Consider the following 16,376-nt stretch of genomic DNA (forward strand, 5'->3'; position numbering starts at 1 on the left):
AGGGTCCAGTGTATAAAATAGCATGGAATCCATTTTGTCATGATGTATTCTTAAGCTGTTCTGCAGATTGGGGCATTATTATATGGCAACATGAGAATCTTAAGCCATTTTTGAGTTTTTATCCAACTACTTATGTTGTTTATGATGTTGCTTGGTCTCCAAAATCATCCTATATATTTGCAGCTGCAAACGAGAGCAGAGTGGAGGTTTGGGACCTTCACTTCAGCACGTAAGTGTTAATATTTTTCTTGGAGTTATTTCTAATAGAAGCAGTTCAATCTAAATGATACCTGATAGTACTGACATTGGTTAGAGAGAACTGTAGTTACTTTAAGACAAGTAATAGTTTACACTGTGAGAGTCCTTTGTGAATAAAGAGATATGCCAGGATAATAAATATAGTTTTGAACTTACAAAGTATTATTTTATTTAAGAAAAACAAGGAATGTAGTATAAAATTATGACATGGGGAAAAAGTTTGCAAAACATTCACGTGGAAAGAAGGTGTTTTAACTTTTCAATATCTATGTTTGCTTAATTCTTGTCAGCTGTTCACTACTGTTTCAAATATTCTGAATTAATAACTGTACCAACAAAATTCATCCCTAGTGTTTCCACAGAAGACATTAAAATATGAACAAATTATTTTTTCCTTTTCTTCAACCAAAATAGTCTTTCTTAGTCCTTTTTGTGCAAAAATATTACAAGAGCAATTTAAATGGAAACACTGAAATAACATGCCAACATTTCAGAGCACATTTAAAACACCCAGATAATTCTTGAAATTACCATATTCTAAAATAGAATAATATATTAATGTTAATTACTTATACCATATGTCATTTAAAAATATTTGAATGAAAAATATTTGAATGAAAATAGATTACCTTACTCCATCTCCATAAACTTTTTGTTTTTGCAGTACGCGGGCCTCTCACTGTTGTGGCCTCTCCCGTTGCGGAGCACAGGCTCCAGACGCGCAGGTTCAGTGGCCATGGCTCACGGACCCAGCCGCTCCGCGGCATGTGGGATCTTCCCAGAACCGGGGCACGAACCCGTGTCCCCTGCATCAGCAGGCGGACCCTCAACCACTGCGCCACCAGGGAAGCCCTCTCCATAAACTTTTACAGGCTGATATAGGATATCATAACTAGCTTGAATTCTTTGTCATTGCCTGGTTTATGGAAGAATGCAGAGAGGCACTGTTCTAATTGTGTCTAGTTAACTAAAGACTTTCTATAATAAGATAAAGAAAGGGAGCAAAATAAGTATTTTTTATAATATTTGCTTACTCTCTTACCTTGCTTTAAAACATATTTGAAGGGGCATGCATTTAATTAAAATTTCTTATTTTAAGTGTTACACCAAAGTTATGAGAGTGCCATCTAGGCCATCTATCCTTTTTAATATGAAAGTTTATACAATGCTGGAATAAAGTGTTTAATGGTTCTGTAATACTTATTCAATCAATATTTCAATATTGGAAAATATTATAGATCTTTAGGCAAGTTATTAGCAGATGAAGCATGAAAATGCATTCTTGTTTAAAATAAATGACATAAAATTCAATGGGTTTATTATTAATTGCAAATTTTTTCCTAGAGATTAATAATTTAGTAACTGGAAATTTTCATCATGGCTTGTTCTATAAAACAGTTTGACCCCAAAATCAAGGATTACAACACAAAGCAATTTATTTTTGAGTATGAGATGACTAAGGTAGAAAGTGGCTACTTAAATGATCCTACCTCTGATTTTATTTTTTCTAGTAAAATTGTAGTTCCCAGGGCAACATTTCTTCAGAAGTATGCAAGTGACTGCTGCTTTTATTTTAGAAGGGTGTCAATGGATTACTTTGGATAACCAAGAGTAGGAAAGGTTCTTGTTCAGAGAACGTTTGAACAAGGTTTTCGATCTTGTTCAGATTCATTTATTTTTTAATCTAATTTTTAATTTTTTTAAATAAATTTATTTTATTTTATTTTTGGCTGCGTTGGGTCTTCGTTGCTGCCTGCGAGCTTTCTTTAGTTGCGGTGAGCGGGGGCTACTCTTCATTGTGATGTATGGGCTTCTTATTGCCATGGCTTCTCTTCTTGCAGAGCACGGGCTCTAGGCATGTGGGCTCAGTAGTTGTGGCACACAGGCTCAGTAGTTGTGGCGCACAGGCTTAGTTGCTCCACAGGGATGTGGGATCTTCCCGGACCAGGGCTTGAACCCATGTCCCCTGCATAGGCAGGTGGATTCTAAACCACTGCGCCACCAGGGAAGCCCGAGATTCATTTATGTTCCAGGGAGGGGTTCATTTGGATCAAAACATCCTTCTGTTAAGAGACATTTATTATTTAAGGAGTTGTATTAGGGATCTTCAGAGAAACTAAACCAATAAAGAGAGAGAGAGAGATTTAAAAATATTGGCTCACATGATTGTGGGACCTGGCAAGTCCCAAGCCGGCATGACAGGCTGGCAACCTGGAATTTCCATCAGAGGAGTCCATGTTGCAGTATTGAGTACAAAGGCAGTCTGGAGGTAGAATTTTTATTCTACTTCAGGGACCTCAGTCTTTTCTTTTAAGGCTTTCAATAGATTGGATGCGGCCAACTCACTTTACGGAGGGTAATCTGCTTTATTCAAATTCTATTGATTTAAGTTAATCATATCTAAAAAAAAAAAAAAAAAAGATACTTCACAGCAACGTGTAGACTGGTGTTTGACCAAACACTGGATACCACAGCCTAGCCAAGTTAATGCATAAAATTACTTATCATGGGAGTTTAAATTATGAGTTCACATCTTAATTGTGAACTGCTTTAATTTATTTCGTTGAAATTAGTTTATTGAAAAAATGAAAGTTTTGATTGAATAAAGAGTCAGAAGCAGTTTTTTTGCTTTTGGAAACACATAAAGAAGCTTTTGGTTTTTGTTACATGAAATCACAAATATCTCAGATTTCTCTTAGTCCATATCTAAAAAGAACATATTAACAACAACTAAATTTACAAATAAAATATTTCATTACAGTTTGGACCCTCTGATTGTGAATGTTGCTAACCCTGGAATCAAGTTCACAACTGTTCTCTTCACTAAGCAAACAGATTGCCTTCTGGTGGGAGACAGTGATGGACAAGTTGCTGTGTATGAATTAAGAAATATGCCCCCTGCTTTGGACTCTAACCGGGTAAGACTCAAAAGTCAAAATTTATGTCATTCTATGATTTTATTCAGTTGTAATTTTGTGGCATGGAAGAGATTTACATTTCTTAAACGTATGTTAAGTGTGGTGCAATGGAAAGAATGTAAGTCCCAAGAGTTGCTACCTCCTAGGCGTGGCCCCTACTAGGCTTATTTTCTTTGAGTCTCACGTTCTCTATCTGTAAAATTAAATAATGTTGTTGGGCAGAATAATTATAGATATTATATGAAAGAACTTAAAATTGTCCCTAGTATATGGTTGGGACTGCTTACTGCAAATATTCAAAGACTTTTACAAAAAATATTTTTAGATATTATCCAGTGTTCCTGAAATTGGCATTTGTTTCTGTTGGTTTAGCATTATCCTCTTCCCTTACTCTGATTTTCAAATATCAAAACTTTGTTGTAAAACTTTGACAAGCAAATCCGTATTACTAGATGCCCATTATTTTAAGAATTATTTATGTAATTATATATTTACTTATTTATTGTTTTAAAAAAATTTTAAATTGAAGTATAGTTGATTTACAATGTTATATTAGTTTCAGGTGTACAACATAGTGATTTGATATTTTTATAGAGTATACTTAAAGTTATTATAAAATATTGGGTATATATCCTGTGTTGTACATTATATCCTTGTATCTTATTTATTTTATACCTGGTAATTTGTACCTCTTAATCCCCTTCTCTTATCTGCTCCTTTCCCCTCCCCTCTCCCCACTGGTAACCACTGATTTGTTCTCTGTATCTATGAGTCTTGTTTCTGTTTTGCTACATTCATTCATTTGTTTTATTTTTTAGATTCCACATATATGTGAAAACATATAGTGTTTATTTTTCTCTGACTTACTTCACTAAGCATAATGCCCTCCAGGTCCATCCATGTTGTTGCAAATGGCAAAATTTTATTTTTTTATGGCTGAGTAATATTCCATTGTATATATACCATATAGATGCCCATTATTTTCAAGACAGCTTTTCAATTTTTTCTGTTTATGTTTACATTTCTATTTTAAGGAGTAATCTGGTAATTATTATCATGAATATATCAACATGTTAAAAATATTAAAAATATGTACAAATCAATAAGAAAAAACATTAAGACTCCAATAGAAGCATGAGTAATGGTCAGGAACAGTTCATTCACAAAAAATGGCTAGTAAATATATTTAAAAATTTAACCTCACTAATAAAAAATTGTTAAATTAAAATGTGATACCATTCTCATATATCAAATTAACAAAGTTTTTTTTTAAATTGGACTACTTATTCCTGGCAAAAATTTGATAAGATAGGTCCTCTCCTATACTGATGGTTGAAATAGAAATTGGTATAACTTCTTTGGAAGCAATTTGGCAATCTGAACCAGAATTGTCCACTTTTGAGACTCTGTCCTACAGAAATATTCATAAAGGCAATCAAATAAATGAGTTATAGCATATTTTGTGATGGGATGAGGAAAAAAGAAAAAGAAAATGAAAGAAAAAAAGAGAAAAAGAAAAAGGAAACAATCTAAATATCAAACCAGAGGGAAATATGACCAAGAAAGTCAGATGTGCTGATTAGATTTGGGGCACATGTCAGAGGTGCAATTCTACCCCAACCATATGGACTATAAATGTTAAACAAACAAACAAGCAAGCAAACAAACAGAGAATACCTACCTACATACATACTAGCTTGCTTGGGACTTTGTACTTGTCATTCCCTCTCCCCAAAATCCACACAGTTTGTTCCTCTACCCACTGCAAGTCTTTACTGAAATGTCACTTTCTTAGTGAAGTCTTCACTGGCCACCTTATTTAAAATTGCAACCTCTACTCTTGCCCACACTCCCTATTCAATACTCTTCCATAACTTATTTTTCGCAGTAACACTTACTTGGTATATACCATATTCTTTATTGATTTATTTTGTTAATTGCTAGTCTTCCACAGCTAGATTATAAGTGCCACGTAAACAGTGAATTTTGTCTCTTTTGCTCTGGGCTATATCCCTGTGACCTAGTACAGTGTCTGGCTTGTAGTAGTTAGTCAATAGATGTTTTTGAATAAATATGCATTGAAAAACTAGAGAAAAATTCAACATATTAGAAGCATTATTTTTTAGGGGTAGGATCATGAATGAATTTTAGTCTTTTACTTATCCATTTTACAAATCATTACACTACATAAAGTAATTTTAAAAATACATTGGTCTCCTTACATAACAATTTTAGTCTGCTCTGAGATGTGCACCCCTAATGGCTTATTTTTTCCATATAAAACATTTTAATGCCGCAAAAAAAAAAGATTGAGTGAATATTCATACCGCATATTCATACCGCATATTTTTTTGTGGTATGAATATTCATACCGAATATTCATACCGCAAAAAAAAAAAGATTGAGTGAAAAAGATTGAGTGAAAAAATGATTGAGTGAATATGTGCAAAGTGGTTAGAAATGTTGCTGGCACATAGTAAGCTCTCAATAAATCTCAATTATTCTTTGTATGATTATTATGTCAAAATTAACATTTTCTGTTCAGGATTCCATATGCCAAGTTAAATGAAACAGATTGGAAGAAGAAATTTCCAAGATATATAAAAGACATTTAATATCCAAAATGTATAAAGAACTCCTACAAAACAATAAGAACTCAATTTTTTAAATAGGCAACGTATAAAATATTAACTCAGAGTAGAGGAAACTAGATTATCAAATAAACTTGTGAAGCAATATTCATTCTCACTAATAATGAGGGGATGTGCAATTAAAGTTATACAAGATACCAGTTCATATTGATCAGATTTACAAAAATTAAAATATTAGCCAATATCAAGTATTAGCAGAGTTGTAGGGAACTAGGAATTCTTTTTTTTTTTTTTTTTTTTCCTGGTACGCGGGCCTCTCACTGCTGTGGCTTCTCCCGTTGCAGAGCACAGGCTCCGGAGCGCAGGCCCAGCGGCCATGGCTCACGGGCCCAGCCGCTCCGCGGCACGTGGGCTCTTCCCAGACCGGGGCACGAACCCGTGTCCCCTGCATTGGCAGGCGGACTCTCAACCACTGCGCCACCAGGGAAGCCCAGGAATTGTTATGCAAGGGTCATGGGAATATGTCAAGATTCTCTTGCACATGTGTACCAGGAGACATGTATAAGGTAGCAATGTGAGTTTTTTTTAATGTTTCTTTTAGACATAGAGAAGATTACTCAGTCTAGATTCATTTCAAACATTCACATTCAAATATGTTACAAAATTTTAAAAAAACTTTAGGTCACCTTAAGCTCTTACATTTAGATTATATATTTTATTATTCTAAGTCTAGGAAACTTTAATACCTACTTTTAAGTGAGGTTTTGTAACAATTAAATTTCTTTAAATTCTTTAAATTACATTTATGGATTTAATATATTGGATTTTTAAGTACTTCAGTTGTCTTAGGGCCAACAAATCTCAGATACTTAAGGAATTTTTATTAATTTAATATATTTAAAATATTGAATATGCTGAATCTTAAACTTTCCTAAATGTTTCCATGCTCTTTACAAGTTAATAACATTTAAATCTATGATTACAAGTCTAAATCAGTTATCTAATCACACATTAAAATTAGAATCACAAATTTATTTGTTAGACAATCAAATATGACAAATTCTTTTATATGTAATGAATATTTAAAATTCCAAATATGTACAAATTCCTTAATACAAAAGTATTAAAATTACCTGTTTGATTTGCTACATTATTTCTATACACAACTTTTATTCTTCTCAGGCTAAAAATATGTTTCCCCAATAAAGAAACAAGTGAAACATTCCAGGTAGCTTTGGAGATTATTTTCTCAACTGGCTGAGATGCATCTTGACGGTAGATGTTTAAGGGCATTTTCCAGACTACCTTGGCTGCCAGGCTGAGCCCTATTTTACAGTTGATTTGTCAATGCCCTCCATATGGAATCGTCTCAAAGCCCGTGTCTCCTCAAGTCTAATTATATATTACCAGCATATTCCATCTTCTCATGGAAGTCTGTAACCCTGAATGTGTTGCTGCATTACTTGATTCATTTCAGTTCATTTATTGACTGTGTCATTAATTCTAAATTACTACAGTTTTCCTATCTGGTAGGACTATAATTGTTCTTGATGTTTAAATGACATCTGTTTGGATTCTGTATATCTCCCAGGGCTTTGTTTGATTTGTTGGTAGTGGTCTGAAAGACATGCAAATGAGAAAAGAATGTTCATAACAGCTTTGTTTCTACATTGATAAATTGGAAGCAATCTAAATGATCATCAGTGGGAGACTGGATAAATAAAATATGGCATAATTACATGAGTGATTACAATACAGAAGTTTACATGATATATATTTCAATGTGTCAATATGACAAATTTTGAATAAACCTTAAAAAACAGTGTTGAGTGACAAAAGCAAATTGCAGGAAGGTAAATACAATATGTTATGATTTAGGTAATATTATTTAAACACAAAAATCAAAATTATGTCCTTTACTGGCTCTATTTATAGTTAGTAAAAGAAAAGAACATAGACTGGAATGTGAAAGAAAAATGTTTCATTTTTGTTTTGATTTGAATCAGAGACATCTTTTATTTTGAGCAGTATGCTCTGTAAGCAGAAAGCTAAGCTCAGAGAGTCTGAATGTTTTCGACAAACGTGTGTGTGTGTGTTAATGATTTCAGTGCTGCCGAGCAAAATTTTCTTTTAACAAATATATTCCATACATTAGTAAATAAATACAATTTCCTAATACAAATAAGTTTTTCATTCTTTTTGGCCATTATATTTTAAAGGTTCAGGGTTATATTTCTGAGAGATTAAACAAAAAATTATTAATCAGGTTTTTAACCACAAGCTTAACTGATACGCTTCCTCCTTAGCTTTTCAGAGAAGAATTATAATCATAAAAGTAATTTAAAGTCTCAAAGTAATTAATGTCAAACCATTATTTCCCATCAAGATGTCTTACCGAGTAACATTATGACCTACAATTTCTTCATTAATTTTAACCAAGAGTTAATCAAAATTTTGGAAGTCATATGATTTCACTATATAGGAAAGATGTACATCAAATTTATGATAAAGGCTGCCTCTGGGAACTGAAAGATGAGGGAAGAATAGGATTGGGGAAGGGTACAAAGAGAATTTCATCAGTAAAATTTTATTTCTTTTATTAGAAAATATTCAAGGCAAAGATGATGTTTGTTGATTTGGGGTAAATATGTGTTTCACAAAGGCAAAGTACCAGACAGCCCACGCATAAAGTGTACTGGAGCAGGGTTCACTGAGGGAAACCCACGGAGAAGGGATCAATAGCAATTTTAGGACCACAACACCCACTCATATTCTCATTGCCCATCACTTTCTGTGGCCTTGCACAGCAGGAGAAGGACTTTGATCCTTGGGCTGTGGAGGAGGTTTTAAGTGACATAATTTCTGAAACTCTGGACCCTCCCAATGTGATCAAGGGTCAGAGTATTATTGTGATAGGACATGGCAGAACATTGGCTCTAGCCCTATCCTACTGACTCAGGGCTCATGGTTAGGGGTAACATCAGCCTGATGCCTGACATGAACAGGCAGTTGGGGTCCAAGCCTTGCAGTTATAACTTTGTGATGTAGCTAGCTGTTGACAGGATTTACCACCACATTAGCATTTATTGTTTGTTGAAGCACCAACTCCTCTCCTGGTGTGATGGGGTTTGGTTGATGGGGGCCTAAGTCTTGCATCGAACAGAATTATGGCTTAAGCACTTGGCAGAAGCTAATTTCAGTGGCACAAACCAACTCCTTTTCTGGAGGCAGCCTGTAGAGAATCACTCCTAAATACTATATCTACTCTTATGTTTCAGTATACAAATGTTTGCCATCTTTTCCTCTGTACTTTTGAGTGTACATTTTTTCCCAAATTAAAGGGAAAACAAAAAGATAAGTGAAATTGTCAAAAATATAAATACACACACACACGTGTGTGTGTGTGTGTGTGTGTGTGTGTGTGTATATATATACACACATTAATGTTGAGAGACACTGAAGACAGAAAAAATAGACTGTTCATTCAATAAATATTTACTGAGTATACACTATAAGACAGGGTCTGTTTTAGGCACTAAGAATACAGCTGTGAACAAACTACAGTAATGATCTACTACGTTTGCCCAAGTGACAGACTGAACTAGATTTAGGTGGGTTTGAGAAGCAACTTAGCAACTGATTTGATGTGTCACAGCTTAAAGGATGGGGAAGTACCAAAGAGTATAGTATAGGTTAAAAGGCAGGAACTGACTTATGTATTATCTAAGGTGTTTATAACTCTTTAGAGTTTATAAAACACTTTCACCTACATTAGCTCATTCACCTCTTACAACAGTTTTTGGAAGTGGATGTTAATATTTCCATTATGCATTCAAAGAAACTAAGATTCCCAGATATCAGTGATTTCCTCAAGATCACCTATATGTGATAGAGAAGACTCTGGTCTTCTGCTTCCAATTCCCATCTTTTCACTATGTCTTTCTTGAAAACTCACCTCCCATCTTTGGTTTCATTTACCCTTTTAGTACAAAGATCATTATTATTAAATGAAATACAAAATCCACCTAGAAATTCAGACATTTTACTCTCTCTAAATCAAACACTACAGATCAACAAAGAGCTTAAGATAGCATCAAGACTAAAAGTTATTTTACAGATGAGAAAACAGATTTAGGCATTAAAGCTAAACAGGAGCTGCCAAAATTGTCCCTTTACTGAATCCTTATAAAATTGTTTTTCAAACTTCGTTAAGAGAATCTCTCATAGGAAAGAGCAGGTTCATACTAGGAAGTAAATGTTATTATTTAAACTTACCTTGGTTTGTTTCATTTTACAATCTTATTGGATGCCTTTTATATGTGTATCACTAGCTTATAAATTTTAAATGGCATTTTAAAGACTACTTTACCTCTTAATTTGTGTTTTATTGCATTGTAATTGTGTGACTTTTTTTTTTCTTTTCAGGGAGATATAATAGATACTTTGCTTGGGCCCAAGTCAAATCAAAGCATAATTCATCATCAGTAGTATCTTTTTTGTTGTTGTTTAAAGGAACAGTGTTTAATATCCAATAGTCTGGTTTGTATGCAGTGAGCTGGAATTTTGATTATTGAACACAATATTTGATGTATAACTTCCATCTAAATTTAATATAAACTTAATGAACTTTTACTTCAGAAAATGTGATTAGTTTGTGATTTAAGCTAATTGTAAGAGTTTTACTGGGTTTTTCTTAATTTTCAAAAATTTATTTCTATTCTTTTTCTTAGTCATAGTCCAAGTACATATATGTACTTATAAAATATCCAGATAAGTTAGAAATTGTTATACCTTTAGAAGCAAAGCTTGGAAAGTATTAGAATTATTTAAACCAGAATCTTTATTAAGACAAAGTTCCATACACTTTTAAATCTTCTGCTTTCTGAGCTGTGTTTTCCAGGGTTTATGAATTTTGCAGGTGTTAGTATTGTGAGAATACTGGATTTTCATACCCAATTTTAAATAAGAATTTTATACTCTTAGATCTGAGAGCTGAAACTATAGAATATTGTTAGACTATTTGACAAACAAAAGACATGACAATAAATGTCAGAATTGCATTGTTTGGCCAGCAGGCATCATACACTCAATTCAGAGAGAATTAGTCTAGGGCACATCAGGGCATTCTCCTCTGCATCCTTCAGAATCTGCTCTGGGTTTTAAGCCCAGACTTAAGTGGGCCCAGAGATAAAACAGAAGTCCCTGGTCTGTAGTTTGCATCAGGATGTTATTTTGTGAAGGGTTCTAGAGCAAGCTTGTGGAAATTGGAGGAGTGGGAGGCAGCAACTCCTCCAAATATAGATTGCTAACTGTCTGTTCCATGCTGTTTGTCTTAAAAAGTCCTGCAGTTTGTTAACTGAGACCATAGGACAGTATAGCCTGTTCTATAAAGCATTCTAAGTGGAGAGGAGAGGATAAGGCACTTGAAACTGACTAAACTGTCTGAAAAATAATATTAAAAGTGAGAATGGAATCAGAGCAGCAGTGGGAATTATCAGTGTCCATTTCTTTGGAGCCATCCTTTAAACAAAAGCAAGGCAATTTTTAGGTGGACTGAAAGCTAAGGTCAGGTTATAAGGATTATAAATTTTCTGCTCGTGTAAATCATTAACTCTTTGTCTTTTAAAAAGATTTGGACTTTGCATAATACTTCGTATAACAAAATAAAACTTAATTGAAAAAAATGTGTCTTTTTATTATATATTTTTGATCTTAAAAAATTTTCACATGTTCTATTCTCATTGCTCATCAGGCCTAAATGAAAAATAAAGCTATTTTATTCTTCTTGGATCCTGGGCAACTTGATCCTGAACTGAACCTATTCCATTGTATGGAATCATACGATATGTAGCCTTTTCAGATTTACTTCTTTCATTTAGTAATATGAATTTAAGGTTCTTCCATGTCCGCTACTGGCTTTATAGCTCATTCCTTTTTAGTGTTGAATAATATTCCATTGTCTGGATGTACCACAGTTTGTCATTCACCTACTGAAGGACATTTCGGTTGAGTCCAAATTTTGGCAATTATGAATAAAGTTGCTATAAGCATCTTTGTACAGGTGTTTATGTGGAATAAGTTTTCAACTCCTTTGAGAAAATACCAAGGAGTGCAATTGCTGGATTGTATGGTAAGAGTATGTTTAGTTTTGTAAAAAAACAAAACAAAACCCTGAGCCATCTTCCAAAGTGGCTATACCATTTTTCATTCCCACCAGAAGTGTATGAGCATTCCTGTTGCTCTACATCCTCGCCAGCTTTGATATTATCAGTGTTCCAGATTTCAGCCATGCTAATAGGTGTGTAGTGGTACCTCATTATTGTTTTAATTTTCATTTCCTGATAACATATAGAGTTTACCATAAAATGTTAAGAATTGAATGAGAATTCTGTTCAGTTGTTAGCCATCTTGTTTTATCTTTAAACACACACACTCACACACACAAAATACCAATGGGCTGGTTAAGGGCCTAAGGAGGGAGTGGTGACTGGGCTAACTTTAGGCTCCTATTTTGTGCTAGGTATGCATTTTTGCATTTGGTCATTCTCTGCCAGGCATCTCTCAGAGAGAAGTTAAACTGTTGCCTGAGAGTAAATTGTTAGCTGCTTTTCCAACTTCTGTAGGGAAGGAAGATTGTATTCTCTAGTATATAGTTGTACATTGTATTTAGTGTGTTCATTTAGTTCACCTCTGTGTGGTTACATACAATATTAAATGAGAAGTAGAACATTTAGTATTTGCTGCTTTGTCTCAATAGGAGTCTCTCTAAAAATGTTGAATTGTACTGTGAATAATTGTTATCAACGTGCTAGTAACAGTGTACCTGTTAAAGTTCTTTGCAGTTTGCAAAACATCTTCAAGTCCACGGTCGCATTATACCCTTACATTGATCCTATGAGACAGGTAGGGCAAGCAGTTGTGTTATTATCATAATCTCTACTTTCCAGATGATATAATTAAGGCTTAAAGAGGTGATATATTTTGCCAAAGATCATAGAGCTGGTGACTGGTCAGACTTGAACTCAAACCCAAGGTTTTGAACAGTTCTTATACATTACCCACTATTGTGTTGTCAATGGTTCATGCCTATATAGTTTGCTGAGGTCTCATACACCAAAACACGAGTACATATTCTTCTATAATTAAGGTTTTACCCCTAAATCATAATGCTAGTAACTTAGTTTTACTCAGCTTTTTTCCTCTGCTATTAGACATTGCCATATGGACCCCTTCTGCTGGGAGTACTCTCCTCCTCTCTCCTCACTCCCCTTCAGTGTGTTAGCTCTTCGCTCACCCTTCAGATCTCAGTTCCTATCTCATCTTCTCAGAAGAGCCCCTTCTGAGCTCCCTCCTACAGGACCTCACCCAGCCAGGCTAAATTTGCTCCAAGCATCTTGAACATGAAGGGAAATGTGAAGTTTCTGCAGGGCTGGAGAGGAAGGGGAAATGAAGAAAAGAGAGAGGCCTGTGGATCCACAGAGCATAGGGGACCCATGTCCTACTTCTGAAAAGCATTGTTCAGGAAGTAGTAAGACCTAGGAGGGACCATAGTCAACCTCAAAAAACCATTCTCCATGGAATTAGCAATGTGCAAAGAAGCACAGGAACTGAAAAAGCCAGACAACTGAGGATGGTTAATGATCCAGCAAGAAGCAGCACTTTGGTGATAGAAGGGCCTTGGCACAGAGTAAGATACTAGAATTATATCCTGGGAAATGGAAGAAAACCAACTCTGAGAGATACGGACATTAACTTTTTGTATGTGTGGTTTATTTCTGCCAGCTGACTGGAATGAAGACTTGGAGTTAGAAATTGAATTATAGAAAATCTATTTCTTGGATACCTAAGTTTCTGAGTTGACATTCATACCTGCTGTGCTAAATATTTCTGTGATCATTTTCATAGTGTCTGCCTCCAGCCCTAGACTGTAAGCTCCTTGAGGGCAGGGACTATGTGTTTTGCTCACTATTGTATGTTCAACACCTAGAACAGCACCTCCACAGAGTAGTTATTACCACAAATATTTGTTGAGTAAATGAATTATCAAATTAATGTAAGTAATGTTGGCTCCATGCTTGTCCCATATTATAACATGATCTAATATTTTACATATGATTTCCTCAACATCCTCACAAAATGTCTTAACATCACAGAGGGTAAAAACATTTTAATGGTGGAAAACATATAAAGCATAAAATGAGCCTTGAAAGTTGCTGAACACAGGTCATAGCTCTTTTTGGTTCTACAACAGGATAAAATCCATTTTCCCCCTCAAGACAAAAGCTAAGAACAAATCTATGATCGCTTTCTTTAGGTGAGTATTACTGATGCTTTGTGAGATTGTATTCTCACTGACAATTTGGGGCACAATTTTCCTCCAGCAGAAAGCACTTAGCAAGATGCCTGGTATGAAGTAGTTGCTCAAAAATAGCAGTTCTCATTTTGATTATCCCAGACCACATCCCCACTTCTTGATCTGAGAACCTCTTTGCCCTTAGCAGCTGGCTGTGTCCTTGCCAAGGCCCTACTCCTCCTTCAGGAGATATAGACTGTGCTTATGACCTCATTTGTTCGTTTATACAACATCTGGGCTTCGTGTCTTGTTTGTTCAGGCCTTCAGAACCGTAGAACACTTACTAGGCTATTAGCCTTCATTTGCTTAGGTTGGCATACCTAGTTGGTGATAAAACTAAAAGGCTAACAGTTTACATGAAACTAATTCCTGGGTTAAATAGAAAGCAGAACATGCCCATTAAGTTGGAACACCTAAAAACATGGTTATGAATCTTCTAAAATGAGCACTGCTTTTTTAAAAACTGATGAAACATTTATGTAGCATCCAGAGCAACTCATAAAAAATGTACTCTCACCATGTCTGTGATTTCTTTGGATAAGCCAGCTTTTAAAAGATATGATGCCATTATACCAGGAAGAACAAAGGATCCCAGGACACTTTAGGGATCTTACATCACAACTTACTGATAATAGTTTTAGTGAATTTTCTAAATTACACATAGTTTGATTATTTATTGTTCTAACAATTTCTAAAAGCCCCAAATAACAACAAACGCATAAAAAGAAAATAGCTTCTCTGTCCATACAAAATGAAACTTTAAATATTACTGTTTATGAGATTGTTAATAAAAACATTTTCAGCTGCTCATTTAATTCTTAATGATAGGGCATTTTAAAAATCACTAAAATGAATGGTAAGAAAATTTTATCCATAAAGTTATGCAAAATTATCTAGATAAATGGTATTTCAATATTGGTTCTACAGATAATTGTAGAATAGAAATTAACTGGTTTTAAAGAGGGGAGGAAAAGGAGCTTTAGGTGAAGACAACAGTATGTGTAAAGGCCTAGAGAGAGAGAGAGAGAGAGAGAGAACATGAACCTTTCAAAAAACTCTGAGGTGTTTGGTATAGGTGGACCATTTAAAGTTTGAGGGTATCTAAGATCTTTGCAAATAGAGGCCAGCTCACGAAAGGTCTTACAGGCCATGTTAAGGGAATTTTGCTTTTTCTTGAGGAAAATAGGAAACAATTGAAGAGTCCTCAAAGTGGGTAATAATCACATGTTTTAGAAAGATCATTCTGGCAGCAGTGTGGAGAATGGATTGATGAAAGATATAGGGCCAAGCGAGAGGCCATTGCAGTAATCTAAATGAAAGTTGTGATCATGGCAGAGGTGATAGAGAGCAGTGGGTAGAATACAGGGAAATTTATCAATAGAAGGTAGAACTGATGAGACTTGGTGATTTAATGGATGTGTGTGTACAGGAGGATTCAGTCAGTGAAGAGTGAGTGAGCATGAGGAGCTGTGAATGACCCACAAGAATAGCTGAGTGAATGGTGGTGCCATTGATGAAAACACCCTCCAGAAGCAGTTAGTATGAGTATTAGCCAAGGATGAGCAGTACTAACTCTGTGTTAAAAAAAATAATAAAAATAGGGCTTCCCTGGTGGCGCAGTGGTTGAGAGTCCGCCTGCCGATGCAGGGGACACGGGTTCGTGCCCCGGTCCGGGAAGATCCCACATGCCGCGGAGCGGCTGGGCCCGTGAGCCATGGCCGCTGAGCCTGCGCGTCCGGAGCCTGTGCTCCGCAACGGGAGAGACCACAACAGTGGGAGGCCCGCGTACCGCAAAAAAAAAAAAAAAAAAAAAAAAAAGACATTCATAGTAGCGAGTAGTGACCCAAAATTACATTTTCTAATCTATTGCATATGACATTGTTAATTTATTGAGTATATAATAAGCATCATATATTGTGTTTTACTTGTGTTAACTCATTCCATCTTCATGACAACATAAAATGCAGATTATTGTCTCCTCACAGAGGAGGAAACTAAACCTCAGAGAAGGTATCCAGGTAGTAACCTGAGTTACAGACAAAATGAGGAGAAAAAGTTGCATTAACCTCCGAACATAGAGGATTAGGGCTCCAGTTAGAGGTATAAGCAACAAACTGTTGTTGGTCAAGAGACAGATTAATTTTCATTTTAGTTATCCTTGCTGGTTGGACCTTGAAGTGTGTGGAAAGAGTGATATTTGGGTATCTGAGTGGAGAGCCTTAAATACCAGGCTGTTTGGATTTTATTCTCCAGGTA

The 16,376-nt window shown here is 35.1% G+C and overlaps 1 protein-coding gene across 1 annotated transcript in view; it reads left to right on the plus strand.

Moving 5' to 3' along the window:
- The window catches only part of DNAI4 (dynein axonemal intermediate chain 4), a gene marked incomplete at its 5' end in the record, with an annotated part of 123,748 nt that extends 113,347 nt beyond the window's left edge, over positions 1-10,401 (plus strand). The window contains 3 exon segments of the mRNA XM_082863468.1: positions 3-229; positions 3,020-3,176; positions 10,193-10,401. Of these exon segments, the coding sequence (XP_082719594.1) occupies positions 3-229; positions 3,020-3,176; positions 10,193-10,255 (447 nt within the window). The 3' untranslated portion in view covers positions 10,256-10,401.
- Between the last annotated feature and the right edge of the window lie 5,975 nt (positions 10,402-16,376).

Source organism: Leucopleurus acutus (assembly GCF_964270905.1).
Source record: "Leucopleurus acutus genome assembly, chromosome: 2".
NCBI classification, from domain to species: Eukaryota; Metazoa; Chordata; class Mammalia; order Artiodactyla; family Delphinidae; genus Leucopleurus; species Leucopleurus acutus.